At 35.2% G+C, this 16,072-nt stretch overlaps 1 protein-coding gene across 8 annotated transcripts in view; it reads left to right on the top strand.

Annotated features, from left to right (window-relative positions):
* Window positions 1–16,072, top strand: part of AKAP9 (A-kinase anchoring protein 9) — a 125,259-nt gene that overhangs the window by 80,367 nt on the left and 28,820 nt on the right. For 6 of the 8 annotated variants that reach the window (XM_068404447.1, XM_068404455.1, XM_068404451.1 and 3 more), the window contains 8 exons: window positions 3,420–3,582; window positions 8,334–8,546; window positions 9,760–9,798; window positions 11,015–11,247; window positions 11,634–11,753; window positions 14,805–14,981; window positions 15,086–15,190; window positions 15,614–15,766. In XM_068404447.1, coding sequence (XP_068260548.1) covers window positions 3,420–3,582; window positions 8,334–8,546; window positions 9,760–9,798; window positions 11,015–11,247; window positions 11,634–11,753; window positions 14,805–14,981; window positions 15,086–15,190; window positions 15,614–15,766 — 1,203 coding nt within the window. The remainder of the gene's footprint in view (window positions 1–3,419; window positions 3,583–8,333; window positions 8,547–9,759; window positions 9,799–11,014; window positions 11,248–11,633; window positions 11,754–14,804; window positions 14,982–15,085; window positions 15,191–15,613; window positions 15,767–16,072) is intronic. The other 2 variants (XM_068404453.1, XM_068404452.1) reach the window with 1 other exon arrangement.

Raw genomic sequence — 16,072 nt, 5'->3', positions numbered from 1 at the left:
CTTTGCAAGCATTCAAGCTTGTCTGCTCTGCAATGTCTGTTGTGTGCTTAATGGATTATATACAGTTCCTGTATCTATCAAGGGTTTGTAGGTGACTTGATGATTATTTTTAAATATTCAGAAACTGAATACTTCATAAAATATTGCAGAGTAGAAAAAAATAATCTAAAACAATTACAGGCAGAAAAGATTCTTAACCTTTGCTCTTAATCGGTTGTGTTGTGCATACAGACATGTACACATCTCTTAAATCAAAGTTAAAAGAGTGAGAGAAACCTGGCAAAATCTTCAAAGTAACTATTTGAGACCTGTCTGAACACACACTTTCAGACCTGAAGTGCAGTTTGAATCTTTTCAGGCAAGGCGTGTAGTGGGTGTATCAATTCAAGTTCCACCTGCTGGTGTTATGTATAGGTAAATAAATCAGGCCACTCCCCGAACTCTTTCAGTTGGGAGATACTAACAGGAAGCCTTTAAACTAGCCGAGTTTGAGAAAGTTCTTCCTGTTGTATTAACTCCAAGAACAAGAATGAAGGCAAATAATGACATACCTGTATTTCTCTTTCATTTACTGTAGTGGAGATGGAAAATCATTTCTAGTTTCTGTTCTGCTAGCTTGCTTGTCTGCTGTAGCGCACCTGTGCAGGTAAAAGAAAATTATGCTTCCTTGCCTTGGAAATTATCTGCCAGCTGCTATTGGAAGATTTCTGTTGCTTTTTCATGTGAAACTTCTCTAAGAAGGGTTTTCAGGAGTGACTATACGAAGTTTTCATGCACCTCTGTCTGTTTTGGATTACTCTGTTCCTGAATTACTGTGCTTGAGAATGTGATCTGAGGCTTCCTGGTGATTCTGAGTAGGTTTGTCACCAATAGTGCTGATATGTGTCTTCAGACTGTTAAATGTACATGTCCTGTTACAAATACTTGTTAGAAATTTCTAAAACCAGCCTAGCTAGCGCAAAATACCTATGTGACAGTTGGGAAGACAGCAACAGCGATATTTTTTGGAATGGATTCTTACCGCACGTACTGGGCATCTAATCTGTTTAGTGGTTTGTGGACTGAAGGACAAGAAGAAGATACGTACGAGGTTGAATCTCGTGTGCCTTTGCCATATCCTTTTCCTTTCACTGAACATTTGGATGAAAATAATTCTGTAGTCGTAAATACTTCCATTTTTCACTTCAGGCACAAAAAAAATGGGCACATTTTAAAAATTGTCTCTCAAATCTCCTTGCCTACACCTCCCTATTCAGTAAGTATAAAAGTTTTTAAAAGAAATTCTTTTTTAAACCAGCTTAAATAGAAGAGAATTCAGTGAAAAATGATATAAACTTGTCTCTATTGTTAAAGTTATTATGTACTGCTGACAGGCTTTTTTCCTAGACAGTTTTTAATGGGCACTGAAAAAGCTTTAATTATACAATTCTCTCTGTTCATTTCTAACAAAAGAAATGTAGCAGGCACAGAGATATATTGAATTACAGAGATTTCTGATCTCTTTTTAAAGCACTTCAGTGTTACTTATTACATTACTTTTTTCTCACTGTGAATAATTTACGATGGGGGGGGGGAGGGGAGGCTGCAGTCAGTTAAAATTGTTCTTTTATAACTTTCATGCACTGAGTAGTAACTAACTAGCACAAGCTTGCTAGTGGCTTCCAGTGATCCAATGAAGAAATTTTTGTTCGTGAAAAATCATGTACATGTTTCTGCTTCTTGGTTTTGCCTTCTGGTATTTTGAGTTGTTATTACTGAAAAGAGCTGGAGAATAATATTTATTCTGAGATTTAGCTGGAGTATTTGATGCATTTGAGTAAGCCATTTTTATGGTTGTCTATGTACAGTAAACCTATCATATGTTTCCCTTTTATGTGAGATGGGTCTTTCATTAAGCACTTCAAAATGTAAGACTAAAGTAAGAATACTCAGTGATTTTTAAAATATCTCAAACCAGTGCCGATATTCAGCTGCAGTATTTATACCATTCTTTAACTCCTGTCAGAATAAATAGTTCATGGTAATGATGCTGATCTAAAAAGGAATGCTGTAGAAAAGAAACCAAATATTTAAATTCAGTGTATTATAAAAGAAAATTTATTGATTATTCAGACATTCTTTTCAAAGTGTAATTTTATTTATAAGTGGATAATTTCGTGTGCAACGTTCTTGAAATGTTCATGAAATGTTTCTAACCCGTTTTCTGGATTTTAAAGCAAGCTAATCATACTCATGAACTTAGCTGGAGATCGTGAGAAAGCTTTTATTTTTTAAGAAACTGAGAGAAAGAATATGTTTGTAGAAACTGTAGCAAAGCCACAGATGTTACTATCTTACAAATATCTGCCAATATCCATAATATTAAAGAGAAAAAGAAAAAAAAAAAGAAGGGAGAGGAGCAGGAAATATGTGTTATTTCATTTTCTGAAGTTGTTCTTATTCAAAAAAAGATGTCTTATTTTGAATACAAGCCACACGAAGAACTCGTGCCTGATTCAGCTCTGACAATTTGTATTTGTGTCCCTTGAAGAAGTGAACGTAGGCTGTAAATGTTGACAGCTGAGAAGTAGAGATCTTAGTAATTGGCTCCAGTTTGCTGTTATCTTAGATGAATGTTCTGTGTAATCAAAACTTCTAACATTGGACTAATGTTCCTTCTTTAGTATTTTGCTTTTTTAATTTTCATTTTAATTATTTTTGAAATTATTGCTTTGGGTATGTCTAAACTGGGCAGTAAGTATACAGTTTTATGCATTTCAGTCCTGGTTTTCCAGTAGTTCAGGTTAGTAATGTAGTGAGATTGCACTATATCTGTGGTCGTACACATTAAATATTAACCCATCAGACAAGCAGAGAAGAATAAAAAAAAAACTTAATAATTCTGTTAGGTGGGCACAGTTGGAAGAAGCATTGCTTTAATGCCTTGTTAGTTGAAAAGTGCGGTGTATTCAAAACACGTTTTTCTGGTGTTCTTTTTCATCTTAAGGAGAAAGAGATGAAACACCACTTGTGTCAATTTATATCAAAACAGTTTTATGCAATGTTTTTTAGCCATTCTATGTATATGGTGGATGATAGCGTATTTGTATTTAGTACAAAACTCATACATAATCAAAGGTGAATCTAGTGTAAACTCATAAACCAGGAGTTACCAGAACAAAGACACGGATTTAGCCAGGTGGCTTATTGAGATCCCTGTGCTGACAAAGCCTATTTGCTTAGACTTTTGTACTGAGTCAATCTTCCTATTGTAGTCTGCGAGTGTGTGTTCAGTAAAGGCCTTACCGAATGCCCAGTGAAGTTATGTGAGACTTCTCATCACACTGTAAAGCAATTGTTAATTAAATGAGAATGATAGAATAGTTATTTATCAGAAAACCTTTGGTTTATCTAACTTCGGTAATTTTTTTCTCTGTTAGCTTGAACATGCTAAAATTACTCAGACAGAACTCATGCGAGAGTCCTTCAAAAAGCAACAAGAGGCCACAGAATTTATCAAGTATCAGGAAGAACTACAAGAACGTCTTAGTGAAGAAATCAAAGCTAGAGAGCAGTTGGCTTTGGAGCTTAGTAAAGCTGAAGGTGAGTAGCTTCTTTGATAAGTTGTTGAACTTTACACTCACTTGCCTATTAATTGGATAAAGAAATTGCGATTTAGATCAATTTCTTTGCAAATTTTAGAATGTTATCAGCCTTCTGGATAGTTATGGACAACATGACCTCCGGAGGTCCCTTCTAACATTAACCACTCTGTAATTCTGTTTCCCAACTTTGTCTCATTTATTATTGTCTGACTTATTAAAAGTAATAGCTTGGATATGTGTTATTATCCTCAAAATTAATTTAATTCGTCATAACATGTCTGTTTGTGCAGACAAGCTTAAATATTAACAACTTAGAATCATAAATAGTTGAGGCTGGAAGGCACCTCTGGAGACCAACTATTCCAGCCCCCTGCTCAGAGGAGGGTCACGTAGAGCAGGTTTCCCAGGACTGTGTTCAGTGAAGCTTTGAATCTCCATAGCCTCTGTGGGCAGCCTGTTCCAGTATTTGACCACTGTCAAACAAGGGACCAAAAAAAAAAGAACAGTTTTTTTTTTCTTATGTTGAAATGCAGTTTCCTATATTTCAGTTTGTCCCTGCTGCCTCTTGACCTTGACTTAGTTCCACACAAACATGGATAAAAACATAGAACGTTCACTCTGAGTTTGATAGTGGAGATATGTTTCAATTTTCACTCTGTTTGAAGTGATCTTTTTAAGTGTATTTGCAACTGCATTAAGGAAGCGATTAAAAATTGTAGGGTGTTACAACAGGGGAAGACTAATAATGTTTTTTGACATCAGGAAAATATGTTCAGATCTGACAGACACTTAATTTGTTCTTTAGGAGTAGCTTTATTGTTTCGATAGCTGAATGTTTTGTTTCCACCCAGCATTTCTGCCATTATCTGTTTGTAATTATCATCTGGAAAAGACGCAAAAACCACCTACCCTATCGGTAGGATCTCTGTAGTAGTAAGCGGAAAGATATTTTGGTTAGTTCTGAAGCTCAGCAGACTTCTCTGATTCAAAGTGGGAGCATAGACTGAGTTTCATAGACAAATGTTATTCCTGGAGAACACGACCCTGCCAGCCTTCCTCTTCTTTTTACATAGACAGATAATCCAACATGAGTTCACACACTATTAATAGCTGAGACACATAACCTGAAGAGAAATGCAGATTTCGAAGCCATGTGTCTAAAATGTGGCGTGAGGGACAGTTGGTAGCCTGTCAATTCACACAGCATAAACGTTGGGCATCATCAGCACCAGTACTGGCTGCAGCATTTCAATAGCTTTAGCAAAATGAGAAAGGAGGAAAATTGATTTCAGCAGGAATAGATTCAAATCTGAAAGAAGCATTACTCCTTTTTTCTAATATTAAATTAAGAGTGAAAAAAATCTTGTGTGGAACACATCTTAACATGCAAAAAAGATGAAATCTTCCATCAAAATGTAGATGACTTAAGAATTTATATTCTTGGACAGATGGAGTTACAAAACTGCTTAGTATTGATGAATTTCAGCACGTAGGTGGCTTTTCTCTCTGTTGCTGCTGTCCTTGGAGGATAATATATTGTCTTGATACAATTTTTATTCACAAATCTTCAATAATAAAGTAAAATAGATTAATACATTAGGACAAAGCAGAGAGGTTAGTGTTAAGTTTTATTTAAAGGTAGGCATCTGCCATAAGAGCTGTCTGCATAGGTTTAATCCTACAAGCGGCATTTTAAAAAATAATACTAGAGACTAATTTTGTTTATTAAAAAAAATTTTATTATGAACTTCTCTCTGTTGCTTTGCCTTCTGGATCTGTATTTTTTGTCTTAGTCAGGTTCTTCACTAAGAATTACGAACTTGCCTTTTCATTTACAACAAATACATTTCCATTTGTGCAGGACTATTGCGAAGAGTGCATGCATAATTGTATTTGAAGATGACATCCCACAGAATGAGACCTGCTTATTATCCATTTTTTATTTTTATATTTTTATTATTATTTTTATCCTATTGCCCCCAGACAAGCAAAAAAATCTAAAATTAACTAGGTCCTTCTCTTGAGCAATGCACCTCTGTTATAAAGTTTGTTTGTGTAAACAAACTAATAGCAGCAAATAAAATGCAAACTCTTACTAGGTGCCAGTTTGTAGATAATGGGATTGCCCATATGTAAATGAAGGCAAAATTTACCTGTAAAATTTTATTAAATGCTTGAAATATTCTATCAGAGCCTGGTTTGGAGATACAACAGATGAGTCGAGTATGTTTTTTTTGCTAGCAAAGAAAGTATATTAAACACAAAAATCTAGTGAGAGCTATGAAGCTATGTTTTGCACTTTCAGGATTTTATCTGATAATGTTTTATTGGGGAAAAAAAAACCTTGGAAGCATATGAAGTGGGAACAGTATTCAAAAATTTTTAACTGGAATTTAATTTTAATCAGAGCAATAGCAATGTCAGTTTATAAGACATGACAGACTGGCTGTGTTGATTTGGTTCATGAACAGCTCTGGAATATAAGAATCTGAATTTGATGTTACTTTTAGCCCTTGATAGATATATTGCACAGCTGAGCTTTTAAGTTAGGTACAGATTTATGTCACATGTAAAAATTTAATTCAGTTCAGTCTTTTGCAGGAATTCAGCTAATTTGTCCCTCATCACTTTAATGCTTTATAATGCCTGAATTAATTAAATCTTTTTTCTTCTTTTTTTTTCTGTGAGCTTCTGAAATTAATGCACTTATAAATGACAGGCACCTTTTTTTGGTGCTAATATAACAAAACAAAAATGCTGTAGAACTCTCTAATTTCTTCTGCTCATTGAACTGAGTTGTGAGCATACTCTGACAAAGCCAAACTACATTCTCTTATCAAATTCCTTAGATAGGTATGCAGGACAATGTCGTAGTTTGTTATACATCTGATGGTACTCTGTCTTCTCTTGAGATAAAATGTGTCATTTTTAATCATTTCTTTCTTATCACAAAAACTGCTTCGGCTGAGACATTTTCAAACCTCTAGTGTTTTAGTGGTGTCAGATATGACTTATCTAATGTGACAGAAAAGCTAATGCCAATTTGTTCACTGAACTCTTGACAGCTTTCATTACATCTCTTAAAAAAAAAAAAAGGATTAAAAAAGCAGGAGTAAATACCACAACACTTGATCTTAGCAGATGACTACTTTATTGTTCATACCTTTTTGGTGGGGGTGTGCACTCCATTTACTCTGGGAATGCCCTTTCAGCTTTCAATCTATTAAGTACTCGTTGTGAACAGCATCTGATATGGTGGGGATAACTACTAGAATTTATATTATCTCAAATTTTTGAAATGCTGTTAATGGTGTTTCTAGTTCAGTATTTTTTCTTTCAACAGCCAATCCCTCTTTGCAGCTGCATTCTCTGTGAATCCATGTCTGGAAAAAAAAAATCAGCAGTGCATGGTTGATATGTGTGAGGACCAGACGCATGTTTCTAAAACTGTATATGCAAAGACCACTGTTAGTTAATTTCCTTCTTGTTGGCTTTCCTCTGATACGGAACTAAGTGCCCACAGAGGTTTCACTTTGTCTACATTGGTAACAAACGGAAACATCTTTAGTTTTCCTATATTCTCAAGCCAGGGTAAAATCCATTTTAATACTGGCTCAAGACTATAGATTTATGCTGTACTTTCATATTGAAAATAGTTTGATAGTGAAAAAATACTACTTAGATTCTGTGAGTTTAGTAAGAAGAAACCTGTGAGATAGGTATGTGTATCCAACTGAGAAAGTTTAAACATCATATGACTGATGTCCCAGCTGTCTCCTGGAACCAACAGTATCAGACATGACAGAACACACCTTACCATGGAAGTCTGGGATACCTATTTAGTACCTTCTGTCACTCAGTAAAAATGTCTTTTGTGTTCTGTGGTTAGACATTTCTGAAAGGACTGATGTGAATCTTCTGAAGCCAATACCATTACAGGATCTCAGTTTACTTTGTACAGCCCTCAAGGAAATTCACTGTTTTTTCCTAAGTTTTTAGCTTTGTGCTCACTTTTGCATCGTTCCAAGATGGTGCCATTTCTTACAGCTGTAATGTCATTCATAAAGCTAAAAGAGAGCTCCCCCTCAGATTCCTATATAAACTACTTCACTATGAAGCAATTTTTAAAAGCATAAAAGACATATGCTCAAGGTAGTGTCCCAAATTCACTGTTAAAAAGATCATTAATTGTTCTGTGCTACTTTAAAAATTGCACATAAATAGTAAAGAAATTAAATTGTTTCTTAGATGTCAACTGTTACAGGGCTTTTGGGAGTGATTCAGGTGCTAAACATGGACACCTACAGCCAGTTTTGGTGTCTTATGATGTTGGAGGCATGTGTATGATACCTGACCTACAGGAGACCCATGATCTTACAGAAACTGTGGTTTGAGGTCAGACAAATGTCTTGAGGCACCTAAAATGGCACCTGGCACCTGAATTTATTTGAAATTTCTTATTTCTCCTGTGTATATTACATGCTTATTTTTCCTTGGCTTTGGAGTTCCTGTTTGCTCCAGAGGTCTTGTGCTGAGAAAAAATTAAGAGCTATATTTGGTCTTGTGATATCCTTCCTATAATTTGCTCATCATGGAAGAATAGCAAGGACAGGAGTAGAAATTTTCAGGTGCTGAGTATCTAACATGCACATGCATTCATGTGAGAATACTGTAGTGACTTCACCATGCAAAAAATTCAAATTGTTCTTTATTGTCTATTAAATCTGACACAAAATTGATGTTCTACAGGCCTCATTGATGGTTATACAGATGAAAAAGCATTTCTGGAAAAACAGCTCCAGGAAAAAATACATGTAATTGACCATCTTGAGCAAGAACTACTGTGTACAGGTAACAAATTGCAGGAGTTAGAGGCTGAACAGCAGCAGATCCAGGAAGAAAAGGAGTTACTCTCCAGGCAGAAGGACGCCATGAGAGCAGATGCGGGGCCAGTAGAGCAGCGTATGTATTCCTCACAATCTTTCTATGAGATTTTCTTGTAAGTAATAAGTAATCTTGGTGAAGGTTTTTTCCCCTCCCTCTGTGTAATCATTAATAAAAATGTGATAGGGCAAAATGTGGTATTTTCATACCTGATGCCCAATGTTAGCATGATAACTTTTTTTGATATTTAAACAAAAAATCACTGAATTTTCAGAAATGTTGAGCAATCACAGTTGTTCTTTAAGCTGGCAGAAACTTGATACCACTGAAAATCTGCTTTTATTTATATTATTGCTGGAGATTAAATATCTTGATGTTAGCACCTATGGATAAAAATACTGGTCCAAATACTTTCCAGAGTTTTAGAGGGCCTAGCAAGCATACCTACCAGAACATGATTGAACTACACATGATGGCCATACTTATTTTAGACACAGAAGATATACTTTTCTAACAAATTCCTCTTTTGGGGAAGAATGGCACAGAAGTTGCATGATAAGGAAAGCCTGTTATCTACCAGTAGTGAAAGTTTTCAGCACTGACGGTGAAAATTCCAGATAAATACCATGTCAGTGTAATCTAACTAACTGCTTACTCAAAAAAAGCATTTCCCTTCATGAAGTAAATGTGTCGTTTAATTCTTCCTTAAACTAATAACTTAAATTAATATTTTATGTTTGAGAGGGAAAGAAAATTAGAACAGTGGTGTTTAAGAAGTACTGATCTTTCAAGGATTGCAGTGCTTACATTGTAAATAGCAGGATAAAATTACCATTTTCTTTAATTTCTAAAAGTTTATGCAATTTATAATGTTACTGTTTTTATAAATTACACATCTCGATGTGTATTTGCAATTTCCTGTGTCCACTTTGTGCAACAATGAAGTTATAAGAACAGCCTGTTGCTTCCTACTTTATAGTAAAGAAGATCCTCGTCTGTGACTCCAGTTTAGTTATTTGTTACATGTTTTAGGTTTTTAAATACTTTGAAGTTATTTTCATGTATAACAACTGTAAGGATAAACACTTCTATAAATATGTGTAGGTTCTTATATCATACATACTAGAATAACTTACCACATTCCCTAAGTTATCTCAACAACTTTGTCATTAAGTGCCACATCTATCTTTGGCTTCATTTTCTCTTACGTTGTTGCACCACAAGAAAACTATAGCTGGAATGTGAATTACTTTGCTTCTTTTTTTTGTTTTCTCTCTCTCTGTTCTCCTAGGCCTAGTAGATGCTGCAGTCGATGCAGCTTCCCAAGCAGGTGTGTTTGTATGTTGCATGGCCAATCTGTAGTAGGGTGGAAGACTTACATGTACTGACATTGTTAATCAGGATTATTGGGCTTTTGGCTTACTGACATTATTTGTAATTCTTACTGGCCTGCAGCTTTGATGTTGTATTTCATACTCAGTTTCACACTTTGCTAACAACGTTTCTTACAATTTCTCAGCATAATAAGCAAATTCATGAATAACCATCATCTTATTCACCTATGAATTACAGATACTTAGATGGTATTGGAGGGATATTTTTGTAGCCTTTTTCTTTTCTTTTTATTTCCAAATACAGTTGAGTCATTCATTATGGTAACTAAACACTGTATTATATTGATATATAACGGTTACCTAGAAATGAGAATTGGTTAAATATGATGTAAGATGATGGTGCCTAAGGGGTCTTTCTCTATGCTGAAAGTAAATTGTATTGTTTGTGTCTAAATATCAATCATGTCTTAAAGATTCTCCAAATGTAATTGCACTTTACAGTTTGGATTTTACCTCAAGGGATTCGTATGGTTAGTTAATATGTACTTCAGTGGGCTGTGGCTTAAGAGTCTTAATAGAGTGGTTTGGGGCTTCACTATATATGCTTGCCAGCCTTTTCATGAGGACTCAAAATTGGGCATCCATGCAGTCACTGATTTTACAAAGCTCGTGTTACAGGTCAGTAATTTCCCTCTCTGTCTACCCGGCAACCTTGCTCAGTCTTTCAATATTTCCTTCAAATTATTTATATGTATCACATTAAATGGTGAAGACTGGGAGTGGATTGATTTTACTGATGCTGGGGATGAGAAGAAGGTTGGGTTTTCTGTACTTCATTGTTAACCCCTGTGCTGACTCTAGCTGTAGTTTGAACCCATGCATTTTCTTTTCTTTTCAATTATACAAAGATCTTTTAATTTATATGAAACTAAAACAGGGAAGTGATCTGATACAACTTTACTAACAGTCCTATGAAGACTAACTAAAGGATAGTAATTTTAATATAATTTTAATATGAATTTGCTTTAGTGGTTATCTTGATTATTTCTCAGAAGAAAATATATTTTTTAAAAAAGAAAAATAGGAAAAACCCAAACCAGTTCACATCCCTCTGCAGAGTACAGCATGGATACCTTGGGGAGTGGTTTTGCTTTATAACATTACTAGCTACTCATATCTAAAAGTAGTGTGTGATGCTTTTATTATAACCAGAATTGCTGGAGGAAACAGAAAAGCTAATGAAAGAAAAAATTGAAGTACAGCGTCAAGCTGAAAAAGAGTATGGTGACCTTCAGAAGCAAGTGAAAGTCTTGGAAATAGACTTGGAAGAACAGGTCAATTGTTTCATAGAGCTAGAGCAAGAAAAAAATGCAGAACTAATGGACTTAAGGCAGCAAAACCAGGCTTTGGAGAAGCAACTTGAGAAAACAAGAAAATTTCTAGATGTAAGTATGGTAAAAGGCTGGTTTCATGAAGGTGGGTGGGCACCTGTACTGAGGTTTGGTTCAGCAAGAAATGCTATTTTTTTCAGATTTTGAGCAAACATAAAGAAGCACACAATAGTAACAGTGTTATAGATTCCAGCCCAAGAATTTAGTTGATGTTTTAAAAGTTGAAAATTCGTCTGAGATGCTTGCTTTGGACTGCCCTGTATGTCTGAGCATAAATTATACGAAGTTTTTTTAATGGTAGTTGCAAGAGGTTCTGCTACCTTAAAAATACTGACATACTGTTACCAGCCTCCCATTAACAGAAATAAGTAGTCATAATATACTTAATTTAGACAGTTCTTAAATCAAATGGTGTATCCATATAATTTCTTAACTTTCAGGAGCAAGCAATTGACCGAGAGCACGAGAGGGACGTATTCCAGCAAGAGATACAGAAGCTGGAACAGCAGCTTAAGATTCCACAAAGGACTCAGCCTGTCAATGAACATCAAACCAGAGAGGTAACACATTTTATTACTTGTACTCAGTGAATATAAATGACAAATTGACAGCTGTTAAGATGTTGTAATGAAGCTATTTTATGGTGTACCTAACCTGCATCCATTTACAAGCCAGGAAAGTCAGTTCCTGTAGGTGAAGGGTCAGGTGTTGGGCAAAAGGGGTGAAACTGTGTTTTGGGGTTTTTTAGGCAGGTTGGTTGGTTGGTTGTTTTTGGAAGTAGATATACGGAGACTTCATAACTTTCAGAAAGGCTCTTTCGTATAACTTAATTTAGAAAATCCACTGTTTTCAAAAGCCTGCGGAAACATTCAGGACTACTTTAGCAATTTCACATGTTCTTATGTTGTTTTGTGACTTCGTGTTTGTTTATAGCACGGGTACGCAACTGAGGGAACTGAGTTACCAAGGTTTAGCACCTGAGATGTAGTAGCCCTCTCTGGGTACACTTGAACCTACTCAGTGAAAGTCTGCCTCCACTGAAACAAATTCAGTGACTGTAGAACAGCAGCTCAAGGGAGTCATAGAAAACTCTTAGACCCAGCAAAATCAAGAAAAGTGGCAGCAGTGCAAATGTTATATATTATGAAGCTTTTGCATGTTTTGTTTGATGACCCGTTAGTCAATTAAATTGCATTTTATTTTTTGTGGGTTTTCTTGTGTTCTGCTTTTTGAGCAAGACTGATATTTTTGCATGATTTTCTTGCCTGATTTTCAGTATTAAAATCCTCTTATTAGGTTACACTGTGATTTTTCAAATCAAAGTTCTTGCTGAAGTAGTTCAGTTGCTGTCATTCAATTCTTAAATATTAGCAATATTTAGTATTCTGTAGTTTATGTAGTTTAGGACCATGGACAGTAATAGGATATAAATTGATACATGTGAGATGTAAGTTGTCGAAATATATATTTACTTATAATTCTCACATTTAGAGCTGTATTTCATGGGGTTTTTTTAATATATTTTAATACAAAGGTTTGTAAGAAATCTTACAGTCAAAGGATTCAGTCAGTACTATGTGATATGGCTGTCATCAGCCTCTGTGAACAATGAATCTTCTGGAATTAGCTGGATGTGTGTTAACCAACACATATGGAGCAATTCTGCATCTATTTCCTTCTATTGCAAAGTGTGTGAGCACTCCTCTCCTGTTGACACGTTCCACAGATGGGAAAGACTCTTTAGCACAGTTAGTTTTCCTGAATCCAGGATGTTCATTCTGAGTTAATTTCCTTATGTGTCTGTTTATAATTTGGGACATGGGTAACATATGAGTTGCTGGTCAAAATGCTCACATTTAAAAAAAAAAAATTCTCCCAAGAAAAAAAATTCAAATTTGATGACATAATAAAAATTGCCCTATTTTTCTGTACAGAAAAATCTGTACAGAATCTATATGTAAAAATTGTCCTGATTTCTATGCACATGTACACATGTGTATGCTCTAAGTTGGCAGATATGTACAATGGAAATTTAAAGCATGCTTTAAAATGAAAGACAGCTGTAACTGTGATTAAAATTTTGAGATCTGTATTAGATGCTTTTAAATTAGAATTTTTTAGTAGGTAGAAGGATAGACAATAAGATAATGTCTGCAAGCACCACATGTGTAGCAGCTGTTTTAGAGCTGGATGGTGTTGAATATGATACATTACAAATTATAGACAGAATTTTCAATAGTGTATTAGATTTGCATTTAATTTTTATCAAATGAGGCACAGTCATACTGTATAGTATATTTTGATGTCACAATGTTACTTGGAATATTGCATAAATATACATTTTATCTTTATTTCTCATGCTTTTCTGACATAGCTACTTTATTTTTTCATAGTTGCACAGATTTTGAAATGCTCTTCTGCTTTGTGTAAATGCTGTGAGCATTTTCCATTGTTAACTTCATTTCTTTTTTACTGTTGTTCCAGCTTACTCTGTCAACTTATTCCAGGGAGGGTTGTTATCAAGAGTCTGCTCTAGACTTGATTTTTCTTTTTCCATTTCTCTCTCAGGACTTTTCTGTGGTCACTTCAGACTTTGATGTTACTCACGGATGGATAACGTCAATACCATCCTGTCAGCTTTATGTTCTGGTCCTCTTCTCTCCTATCTATTGAAATGCTTTGAGTCTTCTGCCTTTTGGCTACATCGTAACTTCCTAATTGTAAATACTGAAATCAGTTTCTTGAGTGGGACAAATGTTACTTTCCATGTCTCTTGCTCAATTGCTTAGTTTAACTCAGGTCTTAACTCTCTGCATCAGGCCTAATACCATGGATTTGTTACTCATCTTTCTTACCTGTAATTTTGATTAATCATTTCTGAAACACTGCTAGAAATGGGATCATTCCTATCTCTGCTACTTCAGTTACTTTTTTAATATGTTGTTTCTGAGCCACAAACATCTGAACTACTGAGATTCAGAATGTTTTGTTTGGATGCTTTATTCCCTATAGAAAGTGAAATTACATTGTCCATCACATCTGTTTGGTCCCATTTAACAAACCCAGCAAAAAACAAAAACTTCCTGTTCCTCGAAATTGAAGTATAGCAATTCTCTTCAATGTTAAAGACCCAGTGAGTTTTAGGACATAGTCTGTATGTCACTAATCAACTCCTTATTTTGAATAATTCTGTCACAGATTTTTAAAGCTATGATATTCCTCAAAGATGCAAATAGCATCTTGACCTTAGGGTCAAGACATTCCATCCGTAGATGGTAAATATATCTTTTTAGTGGGCTGCATAGGGATGCCATGGTGCTTGCTTTTAACTTACTAGAGAGTCTGAAGGCTTCAGAAGGACAAGGTCAGTTCTAGAGAGTAGATGATATAGCACAGAACATATCACTTTGTTTAAAAATGCTGTTTGTGTTTGTTGGATGTAGCACTACGATATCCTAACTTTACATTCTGTTTCACTTAAAGAGTAGGAGTTCTGTTACAAGAAAAAAAGAGGAATATTTTTTCTCTGCAAAAATGAGTGCTGTTGCTATTGCTAGCAAACCCTTCCAATCTAGTACGATATATTCATTATCTTGCCATATTGCCACCAGGTTGAACAGTTATCAAATCATCTAAAAGAAAAAACAGACAAATGCAGTGAACTTTTGCTCTCTAAGGAGCAACTTCAGAGAGATATACAAGAACGAAATGAAGAAATTGAGAAACTAGAATGCAGGATAAGAGAACTGGAACAAGCCTTACTCATCAGTGCAGACAACTTGCAAAAGGTATTGCTTGGTCTAAAATTAACATGTATTTACTCCCGTCATATTTTCTTGAGAACAAAACAGTATATCTTTTTTATTTGTTTTTATTATTAATATATTTAAAGGTGGAGGAAAGGAAACAGTTTGGCACTATCATAGCAAAGGGAGAGTTACCTCTTGAAGTACAACTGCAAGCTGAACGAGAAGCTGTGGACAGAAAGGAAAAGGAGGTAAAATACCTGTGAAATGTTCCATGTTTCTGCTGAGATTTTGGTTTGTCAATTTTTGCTTTCTGTTGAGTTTAGCGAGCTATACAGATGAAATTTTTTAACGTCAGACAGACAGTAGTCCAAATACCTTTGAAATTGTCTTGTGAGCCATGATAACTGCTGTTATTGTCTATGTTAATTCTTATGACTTACAAGAGTCTGGAATCAAAATTCAGCCCAATTAAGAAAAACTTCATAGTGATTTCAGCTGATTTTTAGTGGGTTTTAAAATTCCATTCAGTTTAAGGACTCAGAATGTCACTGAGTACACATTCTTTTGTTTGTGCATACCAAACTGGTTTACTGTAGACATTGCTCTTGAAAATTATGACATTTAATTTTTGGTTGTCTACTACTTTTCCACCATTTGTTTTGGAAACATAGGTCACGAACCTTGAGGAACAACTGGAGCAGTTTCGAGAGGAGCTAGAAAATAAAAATGAAGAAGTTCAGCAATTGCACATGCAACTAGAAATTGAGCGAAAGGAGTCCAGTACACACTTGCAAGAACTTGAAAAAGAGAACAAATTATTTAAGGTAATTGTATAACAGAGAATCCTAGATCTTTATACTCCCTCCTTCCCAGAAATAAATTCTTGGGAAAAAGCCAAGATGCCAAATTCTTTCTCTTTCCTAAGCATTCCACAGTTCAACTTGCAAAATATGAAAAAGCTCATATAATTACTTCTCATTCATGGGCAAGAACAACCCCATGTATGAGTACAAGTTGGGGACAGACCTGTTGGAGAGCAGCGTAGGGGAAAGGGACCTGGGGGTCCTAGTGGACAGCAGGATGACCATGAGCCAGCAATGTGCCCTTGTGGCCAAGAAGGCCAATGGTAT

The sequence above is a fragment of the Nyctibius grandis genome, chromosome 7 (genome assembly GCF_013368605.1).
Source record: "Nyctibius grandis isolate bNycGra1 chromosome 7, bNycGra1.pri, whole genome shotgun sequence".
Classification (NCBI taxonomy): domain Eukaryota; kingdom Metazoa; phylum Chordata; class Aves; order Nyctibiiformes; family Nyctibiidae; genus Nyctibius; species Nyctibius grandis.
The sequence above is the reverse complement of the archived record's forward strand: the minus strand, read 5'-3'. Positions and strand labels throughout refer to the sequence as shown.